General features: G+C 37.5%; 1 protein-coding gene across 2 annotated transcripts; it reads right to left on the bottom strand.

Moving 5' to 3' along the window:
- Positions 1–1328: 1328 nt before the first annotated feature.
- On the bottom strand, positions 1329–10811 carry LOC139958845 (N-terminal EF-hand calcium-binding protein 1-like). Of its 2 annotated transcripts, none has more exons than XM_071956228.1 (11): positions 10680–10811; positions 10101–10125; positions 8995–9129; positions 8547–8644; positions 7826–7962; positions 7429–7604; positions 6918–7036; positions 6352–6461; positions 5463–5540; positions 4644–4735; positions 1329–4176 (listed from the first exon to the last, which is right to left on the bottom strand). In XM_071956228.1, the coding sequence occupies exons 1-11, from the start codon at positions 10728–10730 to the stop codon at positions 4148–4150; spliced, it is 1050 nt and encodes a 349-aa protein (XP_071812329.1). In that variant the 5' UTR covers positions 10731–10811; the 3' UTR covers positions 1329–4147. The 2 variants fall into 2 exon arrangements, with proteins under 2 accessions (XP_071812329.1, XP_071812338.1); XM_071956237.1 differs by having other exon boundaries at positions 7489–7604; positions 10680–10809.
- Between the last annotated feature and the right edge of the window lie 8660 nt (positions 10812–19471).

Here is a 19471-nt window from a genome sequence, read left to right as displayed (position 1 = left end):
CTCCCCCACCTCAATTTATTGTTATGAATCTTGTTTTAATTGTCTTCAACATCAATCGCCAGATAAGGGCAAGAAATACCAACTTTCTTTTAGGGATTGTAGCTGCAAACCTTAATAATGGGAGTAAGATCACCCAGGGAAGAGGATAAGCATTAATAATGGGAGTAAGAGGGGCCAGGGAAGGGGGATTAGCATTTGAAGCCTAAAAATAAAAAAGGGGGGTGGGTGGAACATAGCAATCCTTTGGAAGAAATTCCTCTTCCTGTCTTCTCTCCTTGCTAATATATTTTATTTCCTTTTTGGATTTTTGTTCGTTCAATGATTGAGCTGATTTTAAGTTCCTTGCAATGGACAGATATGGAGGATATGTAAGAGTTCACCTCAAGGTACCTGACTTATCTGATTGTAAAGAGTTAATAATAGCCAGAAATGATCATAATTTTACACTTTTATTGCCAATCATATCAATTTTTTTTAAGTTACAGAGATGTTTTAATGATGGGTAAATGAAAATTTTATGAAATAGCTCCATGTTCAGGAGGATTGTGAGGACTAGAAGAAGATTTTTTTGTGTGCAAAACTTTGAACAATTTACCAACTTGGAGCCAATAAAGATGAATTTTAAACTGATAAATGTTATAAACTTTCATGTTCTATGATTTAAAGGATCACTTTTACTACAGTAGTTACAAGTCCATTCCTATATCTCTATCCCTAATAGAGACTAAATGTGTAAATGAAACTTTCTCAAGGTATTCTTCCAACATCATGTTTATACTGTTTCTTTCTTCTTTATTTTGTGTTACTCCTGGTGGGTATGGTTATAACTGTCCATTTTTTCTATACTGAATAGTATTTTTTTTTTTGTGCTTACGAAGCACATATAGCTAAATAATATGATAAGTTCTGATAAAGTCACTATGAGTACCATCAAGATTATTGCAGGCATTAGAAGTACTGATGCAGCAACACAACAAGTACCATGATCCCTGACACCTATAGATGAGGGGGATGGGGGGGGGGGATTCTGCACAATAGATTTCAGAGCAATAACTTTCATTTTGTGCATTGTACAGCTATAGCAGACAGTTGCTATGTCCACATAAACTTGGTCTGACTCAAGCTCCCAACCCCCACCCCTCCCAAACCACCTCCCCTCCCAAACCCCCTCACCAATCTCAAACCTGTGTCTGGGTCCCTGTGTACTACTAGATATCACTGCACTATATTTTTTTTCACATACAGAACATCAGGACAAACAATAACAGTTATTAGTAGCAGGCCCCACTTATCAATTCACATATAGTTAATACATTGTACATGAGAAACACAAACTGATAAAGGTCTCTATTACACTTTTTTGTTATATCTATGATTACAATGGATTACTGATCTCAAATAATTATAATTAATACTATGTAGTTGTTTGCATCACATATCACAAGATGACGCCACAGTTAAGTAATGATACAGCAAAACAAGTAGGAAAGATAATTGTAATAAATGTAACAAACAAAATCAAGCTGTAAGCTGTAACATAACCCAACATATCTTAAAAAATAACCCCTCAGCTACATTTATTATTATGCAGTCACCAAGGTAACCAAGCATAATGGTAGCCTTGAGTTTTTGCACCATATTTATTCCTTACGTCTGTTATCTCTTTAGAGGAGCAATAATACTGATAACATAAATATTTGGCATTGAAACAATAAAAACTAATCAGGAAAAAAAAAAAAAAAGTCATGTAACTAATCTGTTAAATTTGATATATTTTTGGTATTTTAGGTAAACCACTACGATATTGCCTGAAAAATGTTTGCATAGACTTTACAAAATGAAAGAATATTAGCTGATTATTGTCATTCTTTCCATTAATATAACTATTTGCAATGTAAGAGAAATATGTTCACTCACAATTTAACATGTGGTTGACTATCCTCATAATGTATTCAAATTTGTGCGATAAAAATAAATTTAGACGTATGAGCAACACAAATTTCTATGTATGTATATATCTCACGTGTGGCTTTACAGATATACAACAAGAAATTATTAAAGATGTTGATTTGAATAATTTGATATATATATATATATATAATATTTAATATACTAATACAGAGGCATAGTGTAAATAGAACAGTTGTAGTAAATGCAATGAACAAGAGCAGTATATCATGCATATCATTAAACATATAAATACCAATATATCTATCTATAGTGCAATATGTCTATAACAGATCACAAACCTTAAGATTTTTGTATATAAGATATGTAACCGATAGAAGGCAATATTTAATATAATATATGGAAGTTGAACTTTATGCAAGATTATTGTGTGCTTTTTGCCTTGTGCCAGGAATTTGTGCCTAACTATAGAAGTCATGCAAGCAAACATTACCATGGTAATACAATGTGGTATAGGTGATATAGGTTATACTATGTGGAATAATATGTTTATTAATATTTTAAGAAACCATCTCAATGTGGATACTGCACTGTATGTTGCACAATCACATGACAAAATACTAATTAAAGGCAACATCGATTATACCTGGACAACACTATATATAGTTCATAGAGTCATTCTTTTAAAATGGGCTTTGGCCTTGATGAAGTAGACAAAACAGTCAAAGGACTTTGATACTCTTGGGCTCTGTTTACATTAGACAGCCAGCATAGTGTTGAACACAGCACAAGGTGTTAAATTTGTGATGTAAATACCAGGATTTGCAGACCCAGATAGACCAGGATCCAGGGAGGATCAGACCTTGGTGCTCTGTGTCATATTTGTAAACGCAGCTCTGGGCCACTTAACTTCTCTCCCTTTTATGAAAGGTCATTATATTACCTCCCACTGCACCCTACTAACCACCCAAACAAACCACCTATGATCAACGTCCTCCTAAAAATACAAACATTATTAAAGTTGACTGGAAGTGACAGTTTTGTCAACTCCAAAACTCCACAAATAAGCAAGATTTGCCAGTATTTGATCTATTCTTTTCATATCAATGCCTATCTATAAATCTTAATAGTCTAAGAAGAATGTTACAAATGAAAATATATACTTTCATTTATAGAGAAAATTGTATGCGATGGCATTAGTTCATAATCTTCCATGTTTATGTAATATTGTATCTGTTAATTGCCTTAATATTGATGAATTCAAGAAAAGTTATGTCCAATAATGAGTTTTAAGATGCTAAGATTTATATTTTCATATATATTTTAAATATATAAAGAACTTATTTATATGTTGTTTATTATACGTTACTTAAATGTAGTAAATTTAACCCGGGAGAGAGATAAATGAATCGTGGCAAATGTGAAATGTGTAAAACTAATTAATAAAGCAATAATACCACAGCTCCTCAGCTACCTTGAACAAAGATGGGGGAAGGTAGGATACTATGCTTCAGAAAAGGGCTGCGAAGTGGTTGCTACGGTCAGTTTTCAGGTATTTCCACCATTGCAAAGAAAGTAAACATATAAAGAGAGGTTTCTTTCTTTACTCGACAAAATTTGCCAAAATGGAAAAGCACCACTTTATTATAATTGACCCCATGGTTCCGACTATGAAGGACTGAAGAGACATGCCCACTGTTTATGGTTCACTGGCACAGGTTAACTGTTGAATTGAAGCCATTGTACCATACCCCACTCTATTCAAAAACCTTAAATGGACAGAAGTGTGTTTCATGTTATCTCAACAGTTGATATTAATAAAAGGAAACTTAAGTATAACGCTATGTGTGCGGGTAACTAACAATGCAAACAGGTAATCTGCAGTTATGTGTGCGGGTAACTAAATAAATGACCCACACATACTGTAGGTAATCTGCAGTTATATGTACAGGTAACTACGATGCACAAAGGTAGTATCAAGTTATGTGTGCAGGTAACCATAAACCTACACATAGGTAATCTGGAATGCAAATAACTTCCTGAAGTAATGGTGCATAATAATCCACTAATGTTACACGGAAGTATATTTGCTTCCCATGCACAGTTTCAAAATCAACTTTGGTTCTATCTGTTATATTTACTTAGAATTTCACATGTTTTCTACATTTCAACAATGAAGTGTTGTTATTTCTGACTCGTAATTAACCTAAATAATCATTGTTGTCCATTCAGTCAAAATTCAGCTTTCTGTTCCTGACATCCATTTTTCTGGTGAGAAAGAAAAGAGTAAATAAATAACACAAAGCATCCTTTACCCAAGATGTCAAATACTGTGATGGTAATAATGTTTATGCCCTAGGCTGGAAATAACAAAAATCTTAGAAAAATCTTGGCTAACAACCCAAATCAAGTTATCAATGTACATCTTTCAAGCCTCTTGCCAGTCTGGTTAAAATGCTGAACATTCTTGTCACGTTGCCCCCTCACTCTCCCTAGGGTGATGCACTAATCACTTAAATCTTCTAGCAAGCTCCAAAAGAACACACCCTGGACTGGGGTCAGGTGGGTACAGCTGCAAGACTTAGGGTCAATTAGGGCGCCTTTAGAAATATGGAATAGAAAATAATCTTTCTCATTTTTAAACATAATTCATCAAAAAAATTAGGACTTCAAAAAGGGGAACAGTTGACATGACTGTCCCTGGGGCCGACCCAGCTTTCAAAGCGCCTTCTTACCTGGAATATTAAACGAATTACATTCCTCATCTTTGGCTAGGAGACCGACACATTTCTCTTTCAAAGTCGTCAGTACTGCTGATGTCATGTGACTACAAAATAATAAGGACATGTTTGTTGCATGAGTATGTAATCGACAAAATATGATGCATTTCATATTTTCAGTTTTATCATGGCTTTTATTGCTGTACTACATTCTACTATAAAGAACCTTTTGCAATTGAAATTGAAATCTTGGTTTAACTATTCTATGATCCTTTCTTTCAGTTTGCCATCATTAATTAAAAGTAAAAAAAAAAACAGTTTCTAATCAATGCAAATATTAGCTTTCAATATTTCCAAATTGATAAAAATCTTGAGAGAAAGTAGAACAGTAAATTGTGATGAAAATCCTTTCTAAATTTAGTGTTGGACCTTATCGAAAAATTTGTTCATTCATGGAGCCTCAAGTTTTTTCTCGACAACAACGATAAATGAAAAGATCTGAATAGTCAAAATTAACTGAAGCAAAGTAAGCTCTTGAGATTAGCTTGTTCACTAGAATTAACTTGATATTAAAGTTTATTTAACCAAATATGCAGGCATGTTGTGGCATATATATGATTGAGTTAGGAAGATAACTTTGTGCTAATCATAATGCACACAAGAGCTTTGTGCAAGTGGAAACATCAATCCAGCATAATAAGAGTTTCGGACATATGAAGCAAGATTGGTTAACTGCCAGATATGTGACATGGTGGGAGTAAATATCACATTATTCAAATTAATAGGGCAATAAAGGTTTCTGGAAGAGAGGTGGAAAGGGGTTTGTTTAGTTACCTCTTAGCTTTCTCAGGAGATGCCCAGACTTCAAATATGGTGAACAAGTTACCATCCTTCACAGACCGAACTGAAATACTGTAAAGGCAGAAAAATCGTTTCACAATAAAGTAAAGCGTTTCACAGTTTGGAGCCTTCCAATACAACAGCGGTAAAATTTCATGTTATCAATTTAATTGTCAATGTCGTGAAATCTGAACTTCCACTGCATAAATCATACCTCTCAAATGACACATATTTTCTGTAAATGACACAGAAATTGGCCCAAAACTCTGATGTACAGCAATGTCAAACTAGCATATCATGTAAATTTGTATTTCCCATTGGTGAACTGTTTCCTTTTTCTGTCTCTCTCTCTCTGTACATTTCTCAAGTTATGATAAATGTCAATATTCAGTCAAAGACATTTTATGGAGGGAAAAGCAAAAGTTATTTGTTAAAGACGTTTTGATATCCCCCCCCCCCCTTGTTTGTCAAGTCAATAAATTGTTACCTCAACGGCCATAGTCATAAATAACTGATTGTTATATGAAACTATACAAGGTAAAATAGACAGTATGTATGGTTTTGGTAAAAATATTTAGTATTCTGACTGGTTAAGGTTCTATCATATATGACCAATGTAAAAAAGGTATTAATCACTTAAACTTTAATTCAATTAACAAATCATATACAACAGTAATATTTCAGACAATTAATATTAAGCTGGATACCTATAATGAAAAGAACATTACCAAAAAAATTACAGTTTCTTATTTTCATTATTATTTATACTTTTTTCTTCTTATTTTAAGAAATTTTTTACCTTTTCCAATCCCCTAGACATGACCTAGACATATGTCAAGTGAGATATACAGTTATATTTATCATTCAGTTTTAGGATATTTACCTGATACAACCCGGTTCATTATCCGCAGTCTCTATGTAGGTTCTGAGATGTTCACGGAAGGTTGACTCGTGTTCCTCCAAGACATCCATCTTACGGCTGACTACGGTAACCTATCATTGACATGGACAACAAACATGAAACATAAATGTCAAATAGTTGGAACAATTAAAGGGATAATTCAGCTCTGAAGCAGTTTGAACAATTATCTTATGGCTGTACATCTGCTAAATAATTATAATCCTTTGAGAATCATTTATTGGAACAAAATGTCCAAATTACCACATTGATGGAGAAGTGGTTACATACTGTCTGTGTCAGAATCTACAACAACCATGGTTGTCGTTAAAGTACCACATTGATGGAGAAGTGATTACATACTAACTGTCTGTGTCAGAATCTTCAATTTACATCTCACAGAATGGCCATCAGTTGTTTGGCATTGTGGAGTACGTAATGGGACTTAAAGATGCTGATATGCGAAATAGAGACATCCTAAGGAGGACCAAACACTGCATTTTGACTGCAATCTCAAGAGTCAACAATGTGGATGGTTTAATTTATTTTACCAGGTTATCGTCCTCCAGGGAAACTTGCTCCTCATCAACAGGGTCAATCTTGACTTTATTTTCGAGTTCATCAATGAATCCTTTTAATCGGTCCACTTGTTCTGTCAGACCGCTTAATCCTTTGAAGACGGAAAATGTTATATTACAAGAGAAGCAAACAATTATGTAGTCATGTTATTAACAGAGATATAAAATTCAAGCAATGAACAACTTGAAAAAAGGAAGAAACGGAACACGGGGGGAAAAAGCTGCACATTAATGAAGAGATTTGAAACAGACTAACCAGTGTTTGAAGTGCACTACCTTACCACAAAATTCAGAGCAATCCCTTTAAAAGGACTTTCTCTGGTAATACTTTATTTTAATGCTATGTGGTATATCCAGACTTAGGATCACTGTAGTTAGAGGTTCACTGTAATCCACAAAAAGATATCAGAATATGACCCCCTCCTGTACCTTGTTAGGGAGCAGGTGGTTGAATAACTCTGGAACAAGAAATACTGGGACTCACCAGCCAATGGAATGCTTGTTTGGGACTTACCAGCCAATGAAATGCTTGTTTGGGACTCACCAGCCAATGGAATGCTTGTTTGGGTAGACAGTTGTCGTCTGGCCCTACGACAAATCCATCCAGCAGTGCTGTTGGTAGGAGGACCTAATACATCCACAGGCAGTGTCTGCGATTCTCTAAATTGAGACAACGAAATAAAGGCAAACCTTGTTAGACAATTGTGATTGTGATGCACTGTGATGAATTTGTTTGAGCAAACTATAAAGACGGTTTGATGATAAGATACTGTAAAACTCAATAAGGTAACTCTCTTAATATAATCACCCCTCAGTAAGGTAACTCTCTTAATATAATCACCCCTCATTCAAATAACTCTCCTGCCCAATGGCATATTTACCTGTCTTTCAGTGCATCAGCCTCAAGATGGTCCGCAGCTGTTTCTAAACTCTGCTGTACGGCAGCCAGCTGGGTAGATATTTCTTTCATCATGAACCTCACAGTAAATTGATCATAGAATGATTTCTTTGGATATTCCTATCAAACAAAAAAACAGTTTAACAAAAAGAAAAGATTGAAATGTTTCTTTCTTTCTGCAAATTTCACATTCCTTTCATCTGTAACTGATGGTACAGATTATTACCAGCGTGCACCCCTGAAAATTCAATGATATAGATTTCACTTCAAAATCCTACCCAAATTTTGCATCAGCAATCTATATTTTTATGGCATGGAACTTAGTGACCCAGTGGTTCAAGATCTTTGCACACTCTACCAACTGAGCTCTTCATTTATCATTTTAACTTAGTTCCCTCCTGGTAATGTGCTTAAGTAGAACCCATCACCAATTATACCATTGTGTAACTCCATGACAAAGAATCACATTCCAGTTTCATTTTAAGAAAGCCAAGAAAGTGCCAGGGAAGTAATATATCTACAATAATTGGTTCGACATCAACAACTGTTAAAGTTGTTGTCATCACCAAGTAATATAGCAAACCACAATAAAACCCATCAGAAGATACATCCATTTAGTAATAACACATAAACACAATTACAAGTTTTATACACTAAATCTTGCTTTAGTTAACAGTACTAAATTAACACATATTTTTACTTACTTGAGCAGTGTCTTGTAAAGCATTTGATACTCCTTGAGACAGTTCCTCAATGGTCCCAAATATGGCCCTGAAGGGTCCAAGTTGACTGGAGAAATAAGCTGTAAATGAATAAATAAACAAAACAAACAGCAAATTTAATTATCATATAGGATAATGGTCTATTTTACCACTCATTCAATCATTTCCAATTTGTAAATACTGATAAGATGGTTGATTACAATTATTTTTTACGTTGACAGCTACATGTTTTGGGGAGCAATATTTGAAAACTTAAATGTAAGGTGATTTAAAGATGGTCTTGGTGTCTCAAAGTCCATGCTTGTGTCATGTTTTATTATGTTATGTCATATTTTATTATGTTATGTCATGTTTTATAATGTTATGTCATGTTTTATTATGTTATGTCATGTTACCAAAAAACCTACACACTTTTCAAATGTAAACTTACTGCTCAGTTCTCCAGTGTCAATATTGTTAGACTTGTGTGTGTCAATCTTATTGAACAGCTCCTCCAATTCATCAGGTTTCAGAATTCCATCAGAGAAGAAAGATTGGAATTCCTCCCTGGACAGGCAATTGTCATCTAAAGAAAAAAATAGGGAAAACCAATGAAGGAAACTAACACAGGATCCTACAATAGTAAAGTAATTTTATGCATTTAATGACAAATTAATTATTTTATGTTGACGTTGTAATAACTTTCTTATCTTTAATGATTCTTACATTTATCCAATCATCGAAAAGTAGTGAAAATTTGCTTGTACTGTGGAGTCACTCTTACCGACCTTGCAAAATTGCGAGGGGCACCTTGGATTAAAAAGTCGGCAATGACGATGACACGGATCGCAAAGTCGGTAATTACGATTTGATTCGTCCAGAACGGCAACATACTGAAACACTGTACTCAAAGCCGAAGACTTTGTTTGGTACAATCCTTTCGGCAGACTGTTATATCTCAGAAAGGTTGCTACTACTAGAATCATAGGGTCTGTCTGCACTATTTGTCAATGTTAGAAAAAAACATTCAACAAATAGAATAAATTATTAAAGGAACATTAAAATTGTACTTGGTACATGCTTAACATGTCTTTAAATGTTAAGATATGTTTCGTTTGATACAGAAATTAGTAACCCCCTATACAATAGTCCATGTACCTGAAGCTTTGGTTAGTACCATTATGTCGATAGGGCTAATTAAGTTAACTTTAAATAAAAACAAAAGTGGAAATATATCTATAAAGAAAATAACTTCTAGCACAGCAGAAGACTTATACGGAACACAGGTTTTTTGTATGTATTCTGCCTTTAAGTTCTCAATTGACTATCCAAAACTGTATATTACGTATCAACCTTACACATTATGAGTAGAATCCTGTTACAAACTGAAAGCGATACAAGGGAGGCCCTGCAATTTAATAACGCCTTACATCCGGAGTCTCGCATACTAAGTTCTTCAATACGGTATTCATTCACTTCCTGGGAAACATTTCATACTGTAGTTTTGTTTTATGATTTATAATAATTAATAACCATTTAGCTTAACTAGGAACTTACCATTTTTATCTGCCCTACGGAAGACCTGCCAATGTAACCAGAAAGACAAAATTAGTGGCAGCAACCAGTACAATAGCATATATAACTGAATGAAATGGAGACGGTAGCGTGTTCTTATTCCTTCCTGGCGCAGTTTGGGGGTTTGTTACCATTACGACACTTTGAAATGAGCTCTGCTTTTTTCTTTTTTTTTATCTTTGGGGCGTAGGACAAGCTGAAAGTTACCATATAGATATACTATTTGCTCTGCTCATGTGTATTGAGCACTCTGGCAACAGGAAGTGAACATTTGAACCTATGCTATATATATTATTTATATATTTTATATATAAATTTAAATTTTTACTAGAAAATTTAGTATAGTTTAAAGTACGCTCCCACATAGGCCCTACTACTAGCACTATACACTATACTACACTGTAATTTGCGTTGGTTTGCTACTATTAGTAATAGTACTACCATCCCCACTGACTGGACTGGGACAAACCTATCATAGGTTTGACAATGTCACATGGATTTCGGAATGCCTTTTCTATTCTACCGTCAAATAAATGTGAAACAATAAAGTAAGATACTCACATCAAGAAATATTGACATGCCCTTTCCAGTTTCACTCTCTGTTGAAGACATTTTGACTTCAGATTGTGATGTTTTGCGTCCACCCGGACCGGTGTGAAGTTAGATACTTATTCCCCGTTCCTCGTTCGATATTCGCGAATGAGTAACTGAGCTGCCTATTCGGTTACGTATTCGACAATTGTATCGACGTAACACCTGTGGCAAGACAAAAGCTTTCTTACAAGATGTTCAACATTTGGTCGTGGAAAGAGGTTTATCTATGGCCCATGGGTCATATGAACTCCAATGACTATGTAGAAGGGTACCATAATGCATCTTGCCCGGTCCAAATAGTTCTTGACCAACTAAAATGACCAGTACTTCATCAGTTCTTAAATTAATGTAAAACAATTACTTTAGGCCCTAATCAAGACTAGCACGCCTTGGACCACCTTACCAATGGGTCATATGAATTCTTAACACATTGTAGAAGGATACCATAATGCGTCTTGCCCGGTCCAAAGAGTGCTTGGCCAATTAAAATGACCATTAAATAATTTTTTTTTCAAATAAATGTAACGGGAACTGAAATAAAAACATTTGGGCCCTAATCAAGACCAGCACGCCTTGGACCGCCCAACCAATAGGTCATAGGAAGTCTAAGGACCTTGTAGAAGGGTACCATAATGTGCTTGCCCGGTCCAAAGAGTGCTTGACCAATTTAAATGAGCACTAATTCATTACTTTTTCCGATGAGTGTAACGGGACCACGAAAAAGCTTTGGGCCCTAATCCATGCAGCACGCATTGCATCACCAAACCGATGGTTAACATTAACTCTAAGGACATTGCATAAGAGTACCATCATGCGTCTTGCCCGGTCCAAAGAGTGCTTGACCAATTTAAATGACCACTAAATCATTACTTCTTTAATGAGTGTAACGGGACCACGAAAAGCTTTGGGCCCTAATCCATGCAGCACGCCTTGGACCACCTAACCAATGGGTAACATTAACTCTAAAGACATTGTAGAAGAGTACCATAATGCGTCTTGCCCGGTCCAAAGAGTGCTTGACCAATTTAAATGACCACTAAATCATTACTTTTTTAATGAGTGTAACGGGACCACGAAAAAACTTTGGGCCCTAATCCATGCAGCACGCCTTGGACCACCTAACCAATCGGTAACATGTACTCGAAGGACATTGTAGAAGGGTAACATAATGCCTCTTGCCCGGTCCAAAGAGTGCTTGACCAATTTAAATGACCACTAAATCATTACTTCTTCAATGAGTGTAACGGGACCACGAAAAAGCTTTGGGCCCTAATCCATGCAGCACGCCTTGGACCAACAAATTAATCGGTAACATGTACTCTAAAGACATTGTAGAAGAGTACCATAATGCGTCTTGCCCGGTCCAAAGCGTGCTTGACCAATTTAAATGACCACTAAATCATTACTTCTTTAATGAGTGTAAAGGGACCACGAAAAAACTTTGGGCCCTAATCCACGCAGCGCGCCTTGGACCGCCTATCCAATGGGTAAAATTAACTCTAAGGACATTGTAGAAGAGTACCATAATGCGTCTTGCCCGGTCCAAAGAGTGCTTGACCAATTTAAATGACCACTAAATCATTACTTTTTTAATGAGTGTAACGGGACCACGAAAAAACTTTGGGCCCTAATCCATGCAGCACGCCTTGGAACACCTAACCAATCGGTAACATGTACTCGAAGGACATTGTAGAAGGGTAACATAATGCCTCTTGCCCGGTCCAAAGAGTGCTTGACCAAATTTAAATGACCACTAAATCATTACTTCTTCAATGAGTGTAACGGGACCACGAAAAAGCTTTGGGCCCTAATCCATGCAGCACGCCTTGGACCAACAAATTAATCGGTAACATGTACTCTAAAGACATTGTAGAAGAGTACCATAATGCGTCTTGCCCGGTCCAAAGAGTGCTTGACCAATTTAAATGACCACTAAATCATTACTTCTTTAATGAGTGTAACGGGACAACGAAAAGCTTTGGGCCCTAATCCACGCAGCGCACCTTGGACCACCTATCCAATGGGTAAAATTAACTCTAAGGACATTGTAGAAGAGTACCATAATGCGTCTTGCCCGGTCCAAAGAGTGCTTGACCAATTTAAATGACCACTAAATCATTACTACATCATCAAGTGTAACAGGACCACGAAAAAACTTTGGGCCCTAATCAAAGCAGCACGCCTTGGATCACCAAACCGATGGTCAACATGAACTCTAAGGACATTGTAGAAAAGTACCATAATGCGTCTTGCCCGGTCCAAAGAGTGCTTGACCAATTAAACTGACCATTAAATCATCACTTCTTAAATTAATGTAACAGGATCACGAATAAAAAGCATTTGGGCCCTAATCAAGACCAGAACGCCTTGGACCACCTAACCGATGGGTCATATGATTTTTTAAGACAGTGTAGAAGAGTACCATAATGCGTCTTGCCCGGTCCAAAGAGTGCTTGACCAATTTAAATGACCACTACATCATCACTTCTTAAATGAGTGTCCATCTCATATGTTATGTATCGTGCGTTTAGTGTCCACCGGTAGCATTACAAATTGCACTTTGGAACCTCAAGGAATGAAAAAGAGAGAACTCGTTTTAAGTGCATTCTAATTAATGGCAGCATGTCTATATACATGGCCAAATTGTGTCGGAAAGTTTTTACAATTTAAGAAAGCCTCTAAATGACTTCCGAATTCATCGATATGTTAGCATATAAGACTCTAACTTGCTCAAATGACTTACGAAATTTCAGCCTAATCAAAAGGGGAAAATTGCAATGTGGCAGCTATTTGAACACGATGGCATAAAGTGACAGCATCTTTCTAGGGCTGTAGCAAGGCCGTAGCAAGGCTGTAGCAGGCTTGTAGCAGGCATGCACTGTCATGATAGCCCAATGAAGCTTATGAAGCTTACAGCCGGACAAACAATGAAATAAACCATCCCCTATATAGGCCTACCAAGTACCATGCATTAATGGTACATGCAGTAACGTTCAAACATTGAACAATATCACTTTAACTCTCCTAACGTGGGTCAGAGACATTCGTAGAAGGAAACAGCGACGTAGCCAGGAATTTGAAAGGGGGGGGGAGCACTTTTTGCGATTGATATGGATTTTCAAAGTTGTAGGCACGACTATCTGAGCGGAGCGCCACCATCGGTTGGCGCGGAGCGTACAAGAAAATTTTTGGTTTTACAAACCCCCCAGATGGCCGGAAACGGCCCTTCCCTAGTGTTCATTCTGGTTCCCTGGCCTCTTGCTAACTTGAGACACCTCATTCAATATCACTTTTAAACCCAAAAAACAAACGAGTTAAAATAGTACGTAATTCAATAATACATAATGTATTAAAATTAGCAAGTTACACAAGGGCGGCGGAAGCACTTTTAATCTGGGGGGGGGGGGCACCGACGTTAAAGGGCACTTTGCAGAAATTCGATTGGAATGATGCAGCCTGATATTTAGTACCCTTTATAAATCTTATTGTATTATCTTATTTGCGTATACACATCACTCCATCAACGCCCCCCCCCCCCCCCCGTCTTAGTAGTCTTACTTTTCAACTTCTGATACTTGTAGATACAAAGATAGGCCAGAAATGTCTTTGATCAAGGGCGTAGGAACCGGGGGGGCTGGGGGCGCCAGCCCCCCCAGTGAAAAATATGGGGGGCGGAAGTATCGTTCCGCCCCCCCCGCTCCGCAAGTCAGAAAACCCCTTTTTCATTTCCAAATGAGAAAAAAATCTCATTTGAAGCACCAAATTGCATCTAAGGCCAGGTGAAAATGCAAAATTCTTTACAAAATGGAGTGGGTGGGTTGAATTGTGCTATATTGCACCAAATTGCATCTAAGGCCACCTGGAAATGCAAAAAAAATCCAAAGGGGAGGGGGACACCCCCTCCCCTTAGACCCCTCCCCCAGGCCGGCCATCAGTCTTCAGCCCCCCCCCCCACTGAAAAGTACCTTCCTACGCCACTGTCTTTGATACAACCATAGCCAGTATTTGTCTTTGATACAACTGTAGCTAGTAAATGTTTATCGAAAAGGCTGTTTTGGAACTTGGAACGCCGATCGTGACAACAACAGGCAACAAAGTGCTGCAGCTCTATACATATAAAGTCTGTTAATCAACGATAGGCTTATTTGACTGTGGAATGTTCTCAACTGAAATTTTATCTGCGTAAACGGGTTCTTAAGTAGATGTTAAAAAACTGACAAGATCGTATCCTAGTCTTTTTCGGCGGGTAGAGTATTGAATGAAACGGCACGCGATATGAATGACAGCCTAGATGACAGAAGAATAGGTCACCTAATTTAGCCATAATCTTGCTACGTTCATTTCAATAGTTTTTCCTGTCTAGACTCTTAAACTCGTCCAGCAAGCTTATGGATCTGAATTATGGGTGTTTTAATAAAAAAGATAACTTGGCCAAAAAAGTGTAGGCCAGGGCCTACAGTGCTACATACTGGCTACGCCCCTGATAGCTCTAAATTAGGATTAAATCTCTTACTGAAATATCGGTGACCTAATAAGGTGATCAAGAGTACAAGTTTTATGTAGAAAAAGCAGTGGCGTAGGAAGGTACTTTTGAGTGTGGGGGGGGGGGGGCTGATGACTGATGGCCGGCCTGGGGGAGGGGTCTAAGGGGAGGGGGTGTCCCCCTCCCCTTTGGATTTTTTTTTGCATTCCCAGGTGGCCTCAGATGCAATTTGGTGCAATATAGCACACTTCAACACCCAATCCATTTTGTAAATAATTTTGCATTTTCACCTGGCCTTATAGATGCAATTTGGTGCTCCAAATGAGATTTTTTTCTCATTTGGAAATGAAAAAGGGGTTTTCTGACTCGCGGAGCGGGGGGGGGGGGCGGAATGATACTTCCGCCCCCATATTTTTCACTGGGGGGGCTGGAGCCCCCCAGCCCCCCGGTTCCTACACCCTTGAGAAAAAGGGCACATTTTTAACCTGAGGAAAAGTAGGGGGGCACTTGCCCCCTGTGCCCCCCGGTTCCGCCGCCCTTGAAGGTACATGTACAGAGTAGTCTTACTTTTCAACTTCTGATACTTGTAGATACAAAGATAGTCCAGAAATGTCTTTGATACAACTGTAGCTAGTAAATGTTTAAGTTAGCCTAATAAGAGAAGGCGAGAGCTATCCGACGATTGCCTTCTGATACAAATTTTTCAAGTGTTTTCTCAACTGAAATATTATTATTATTAAGATCGGATCCTATAGTCTTTTTCGGCTGGTAGAGTGTTGAATGAAACTATCGTGCTACATACTGGTTACGCCCTGATCATATGATATCAGCATCAGCAGATTTTGTTTCCTGTTTAAATTCTTTTACATGTTCTTTTACATAATATATCAGAAAGACAAACATAGTGCTCTTTTACAAGTTTTCCAGTAGGATGATTCTTGTTTACTGTCAATGTCTGGACTTAAATACATTTGACGAACTTAACTGATGGACAATATAAACTTTCATATTTTGTAATACAGCCAGATATGCAGTGGCAAGGGCGTAGGAACCGGGGGGCTGGGGGGCGCCAGCCCCCCCCCCCCCAGTGAAAAATGTGGAGGGGCGGAAGTATCATTCCGCCCCCCCGCTTCGCAAGTCAGAAAACCCCTTTTTCATTTCCAAATGAGAAAAAAAATCTCATTTGGAGAACCAAATTGCATCTAAGGCCAGGTGAAAATACAAAATTAAGTTTACAAAATGGAGTGGGTGTTGAAGTGTGCTATATTGCACCAAATTGCATCTGAGGCCACCTGGAAATGCAAAAAATTCCTTAGACCCCTCCCCCAGGCCGGCCATCAGTCTTCAGCCCCCCCCCCCCCACTCAAAAGTACCTTCCTACGCCACTGTGCAGTGGCCTAAAACAAATATCGTTATCGCAGTGTATTAGCAGTGTAATAATTATTTATAGGAAGTGCGTATCACGTACGATTGCTAGCTTAGCTTCATAACATGCTGTTCGTGCAACAACTTAGGACGACTCATTGAACGAACGTTGTCGACGTTGTTGTGCATACAGTTCGTGACATTCCATAGAGTGCGGTTAGGTAGGCAGTATGTATTTTATAACGCAGTGGCCAACTGTAGGCTTGTAATTGGCTATAAGCTAAATTTAGCTAATTGCATCTGCCAAACTAAGTAAGTAGTTGAATCAGTAGGCGTGAATGTTACTACGATTACAATCGAGTTAACGGAGCTGACGAGTATTCAAGATCAAAAGAGCACTGACAAAATACCATGCTAAAAAAACGACAGTTTAAAAAAAAAAAATCGACACTGAAAGGGGGGGGGAGCGGTCGCTCCCCCTGCTCCCCCCCTGGCTACGTCCCTGGAAGGAAAGATATTCCGATATTTCATTCATTTGGGAATACAAATGGGAAAAAGCAGTTAAACTGTCAACATGCTGCAGATTATTTCAGTTATCTATCAATTTTAATGGTTCGACACAAGGGCGCAATCACGCTATGATTAATATGAACTCTCAGCCTTTTAAAGGTAATTCCATGGACGTTAAATGACGGTAGGAAGTCAGCTCGTACATCGGTATCAATTAGTGCGAGCCTAATGTTCAAGCGCTCTTTTACGAGAGAAATCTTCTAGGAAACATCCTGAATGAATCATTCAATTACAATCAGAACGCATGGTCCTTTGTTCCGCTCCTTCAAATTTATCTTATGAAGTATTGAGTAATAGTGTATGGAACATCTTTGCACATAGATTGGTAAAAGTGTATCAATTCTACCAGATTAAAGTAATTTGGCATGAAAATTTCTCTTCTGCAAGTACATTTCAATCCAATCAGAGAATAAATGGGGAGGGGGGGGTGGATATTAAGCATGTAACAATTCTCTTGACTTCTATACTTCCATTATTGACTCAGCATATAGCCTAATTTATATTTACCGAAGAATTAATACATTAAATACAATTGTAAGTGATTAGAAAGTGCAATTTTGACTTAAATTAACAAACGCGAAATTTACCTTAAATCTAGCACTTTTGCTAATGGATTGAATGTGTTTTGTGTAAAATTTGTATAGCTAGATTCAGGGACGTAGCTAAGGCCTGATGATTGGGGGTTTAGTGGCTGAAATTCCAACTGGATGGGTTTTGGAACCAGAAAATTCCGACTGCTGCCTTGTACCCCCCCCCCCCCCACTATACTCGTCAACGATACGGTCAGTGTCAGTCGAACACCGTATCTTTCGCGACTGCACTTTTGTTCCAAACTTTTCTCGGTACATTTGTACCACTGGCCCTCACTTCACAAACTTATTAATCACTCTGGTTAAGAGAGTAAGCAACTGAGTACAAGTTATCTGCTTGATAAGCTACATAGACTACTGACTAAAAAAGCTATGTTAATGTTACAAAGGGGAAACTTTTTTTTCAACAAACTATATTCGACGACATAGTGAATTACCCCAAAATACAGTGCTTTTTCCTAGCGCGCTTAATATTATTTTCTTGGGGGTGGGGGTGGGGCTATTTATCACTCACATGAATAAAAAAAAATGTTCACTTCATTCCAACTGAGCATTTGGAATGATGTGAACAATTAAACATTTTGCAGAAAAATGTTGAGTTGACGATATACGATAAGTTGTCAATTAAACATTTTGCAGAAATTTTTCCAATTGCTCAATTGGAATGAAGTGAACAATTGAACATTTTGCCAAAAATGTCCAATTGACGAGATAAGATAAGTTGTCAATTAAACATTTCTCAGAACATTTTTCAATTGCTCATATGGAATGAAGTGAACAATTGAACATTTTGCAGCAAAAAATGACTAATTGACGAGATATGATTAGTTTTCAATGAAACATTTTTCACAAAATTGTTCAATTACTCATTAAAAGCATGTAAGCAAAGCAACATTTTTCTGTTTTTTGATAACATTTTATCTTGTTATCTAAACAATTTACAGAAAAATTTCACCTTATGGGGCAAAGTTTTTCTTATGTTGATGGCATTTTTAAGCTTCCGTAGATTAGCATTGAGCGTTTTAATTGTATATGTTGTACAGAAGTTCTATTAGGCATTTTTTTTAGAGTATTCAAAATCATACGAAGTTTTGTATAGTGGAGTATAAAGATCGCGAGATACAATTTCTCATTGTGACAAGGAATCACATCAAGGTTACACTCATTAAAGAAGTAATGATTTAGTGGTCATTAAAATTGGTCAAGCACTCTTTGGACCGGGCAAGACGCATTATGGTACTCTTCTACAATGTCCTTAGAGTTAATGCTACCGATTGGTTAGGTAGTCCAAGGCGTGCTGCATGGATTAGGGCCCAAAGCTTTTTTGTGGTCCCTTAACACTCATTGAAGAAGTAATGATTTAGTGGTCATTTAAATTGGTCAAGCACTCTTTGGACCGGGCAAGACGCATTATGGTACTCTTCTACAATGTCCTTAGAGTTAATTTTACCCATTGGTTAGGTGGTCCAAAGCGTGCTGCATGGATTAGGGCCCAAAGCTTTTTCGTGGTCACTTAACACTCATTGAAGAAGTAATGATTTAGTGGTCATTTAAATTGGTCAAGCACTCTTTGGACCGGGCAAGACGCATTATGGTACTCTTCTACAATGTCCTTAGAGTACATGTTACCGATTGGTTAGGTGGTCTAAAGCGTGCTGCATGGATTAGGGCCCAAAGCTTTTTCGTGGTCCCGTTACGTTCATTAAAAAAGTAAGGATTTAGTGGTCATTTAAATTGGTCAAGCACTCTTT

The sequence above is a fragment of the Apostichopus japonicus genome, chromosome 3 (assembly GCF_037975245.1).
Source record: "Apostichopus japonicus isolate 1M-3 chromosome 3, ASM3797524v1, whole genome shotgun sequence".
NCBI classification, from domain to species: domain Eukaryota; kingdom Metazoa; phylum Echinodermata; class Holothuroidea; order Aspidochirotida; family Stichopodidae; genus Apostichopus; species Apostichopus japonicus.
This window is presented reverse-complemented; position numbering and strand designations above follow the sequence as displayed.

What these genes read in the sequence shown, in the direction of transcription:
- LOC139958845 (XM_071956228.1), bottom strand. Translation starts at nt 10,730, where the DNA reads ATGTCTTCAACAGAGAGTGAAACTGGAAAGGGCATGTCAATATTTCTT. An exon ending in CTTTACAAGACACTGCTCAA is followed by an intron (nt 7,963 to 8,546) that starts GTAAGTAAAAAT and finishes TTTGTTTGATAG; the next exon opens with GAATATCCAAAGAAATCATT. An exon ending in TCTCCTGAGAAAGCTAAGAG is followed by an intron (nt 4,736 to 5,462) that starts GTAACTAAACAA and finishes ATTATTTTGTAG; the next exon opens with TCACATGACATCAGCAGTAC.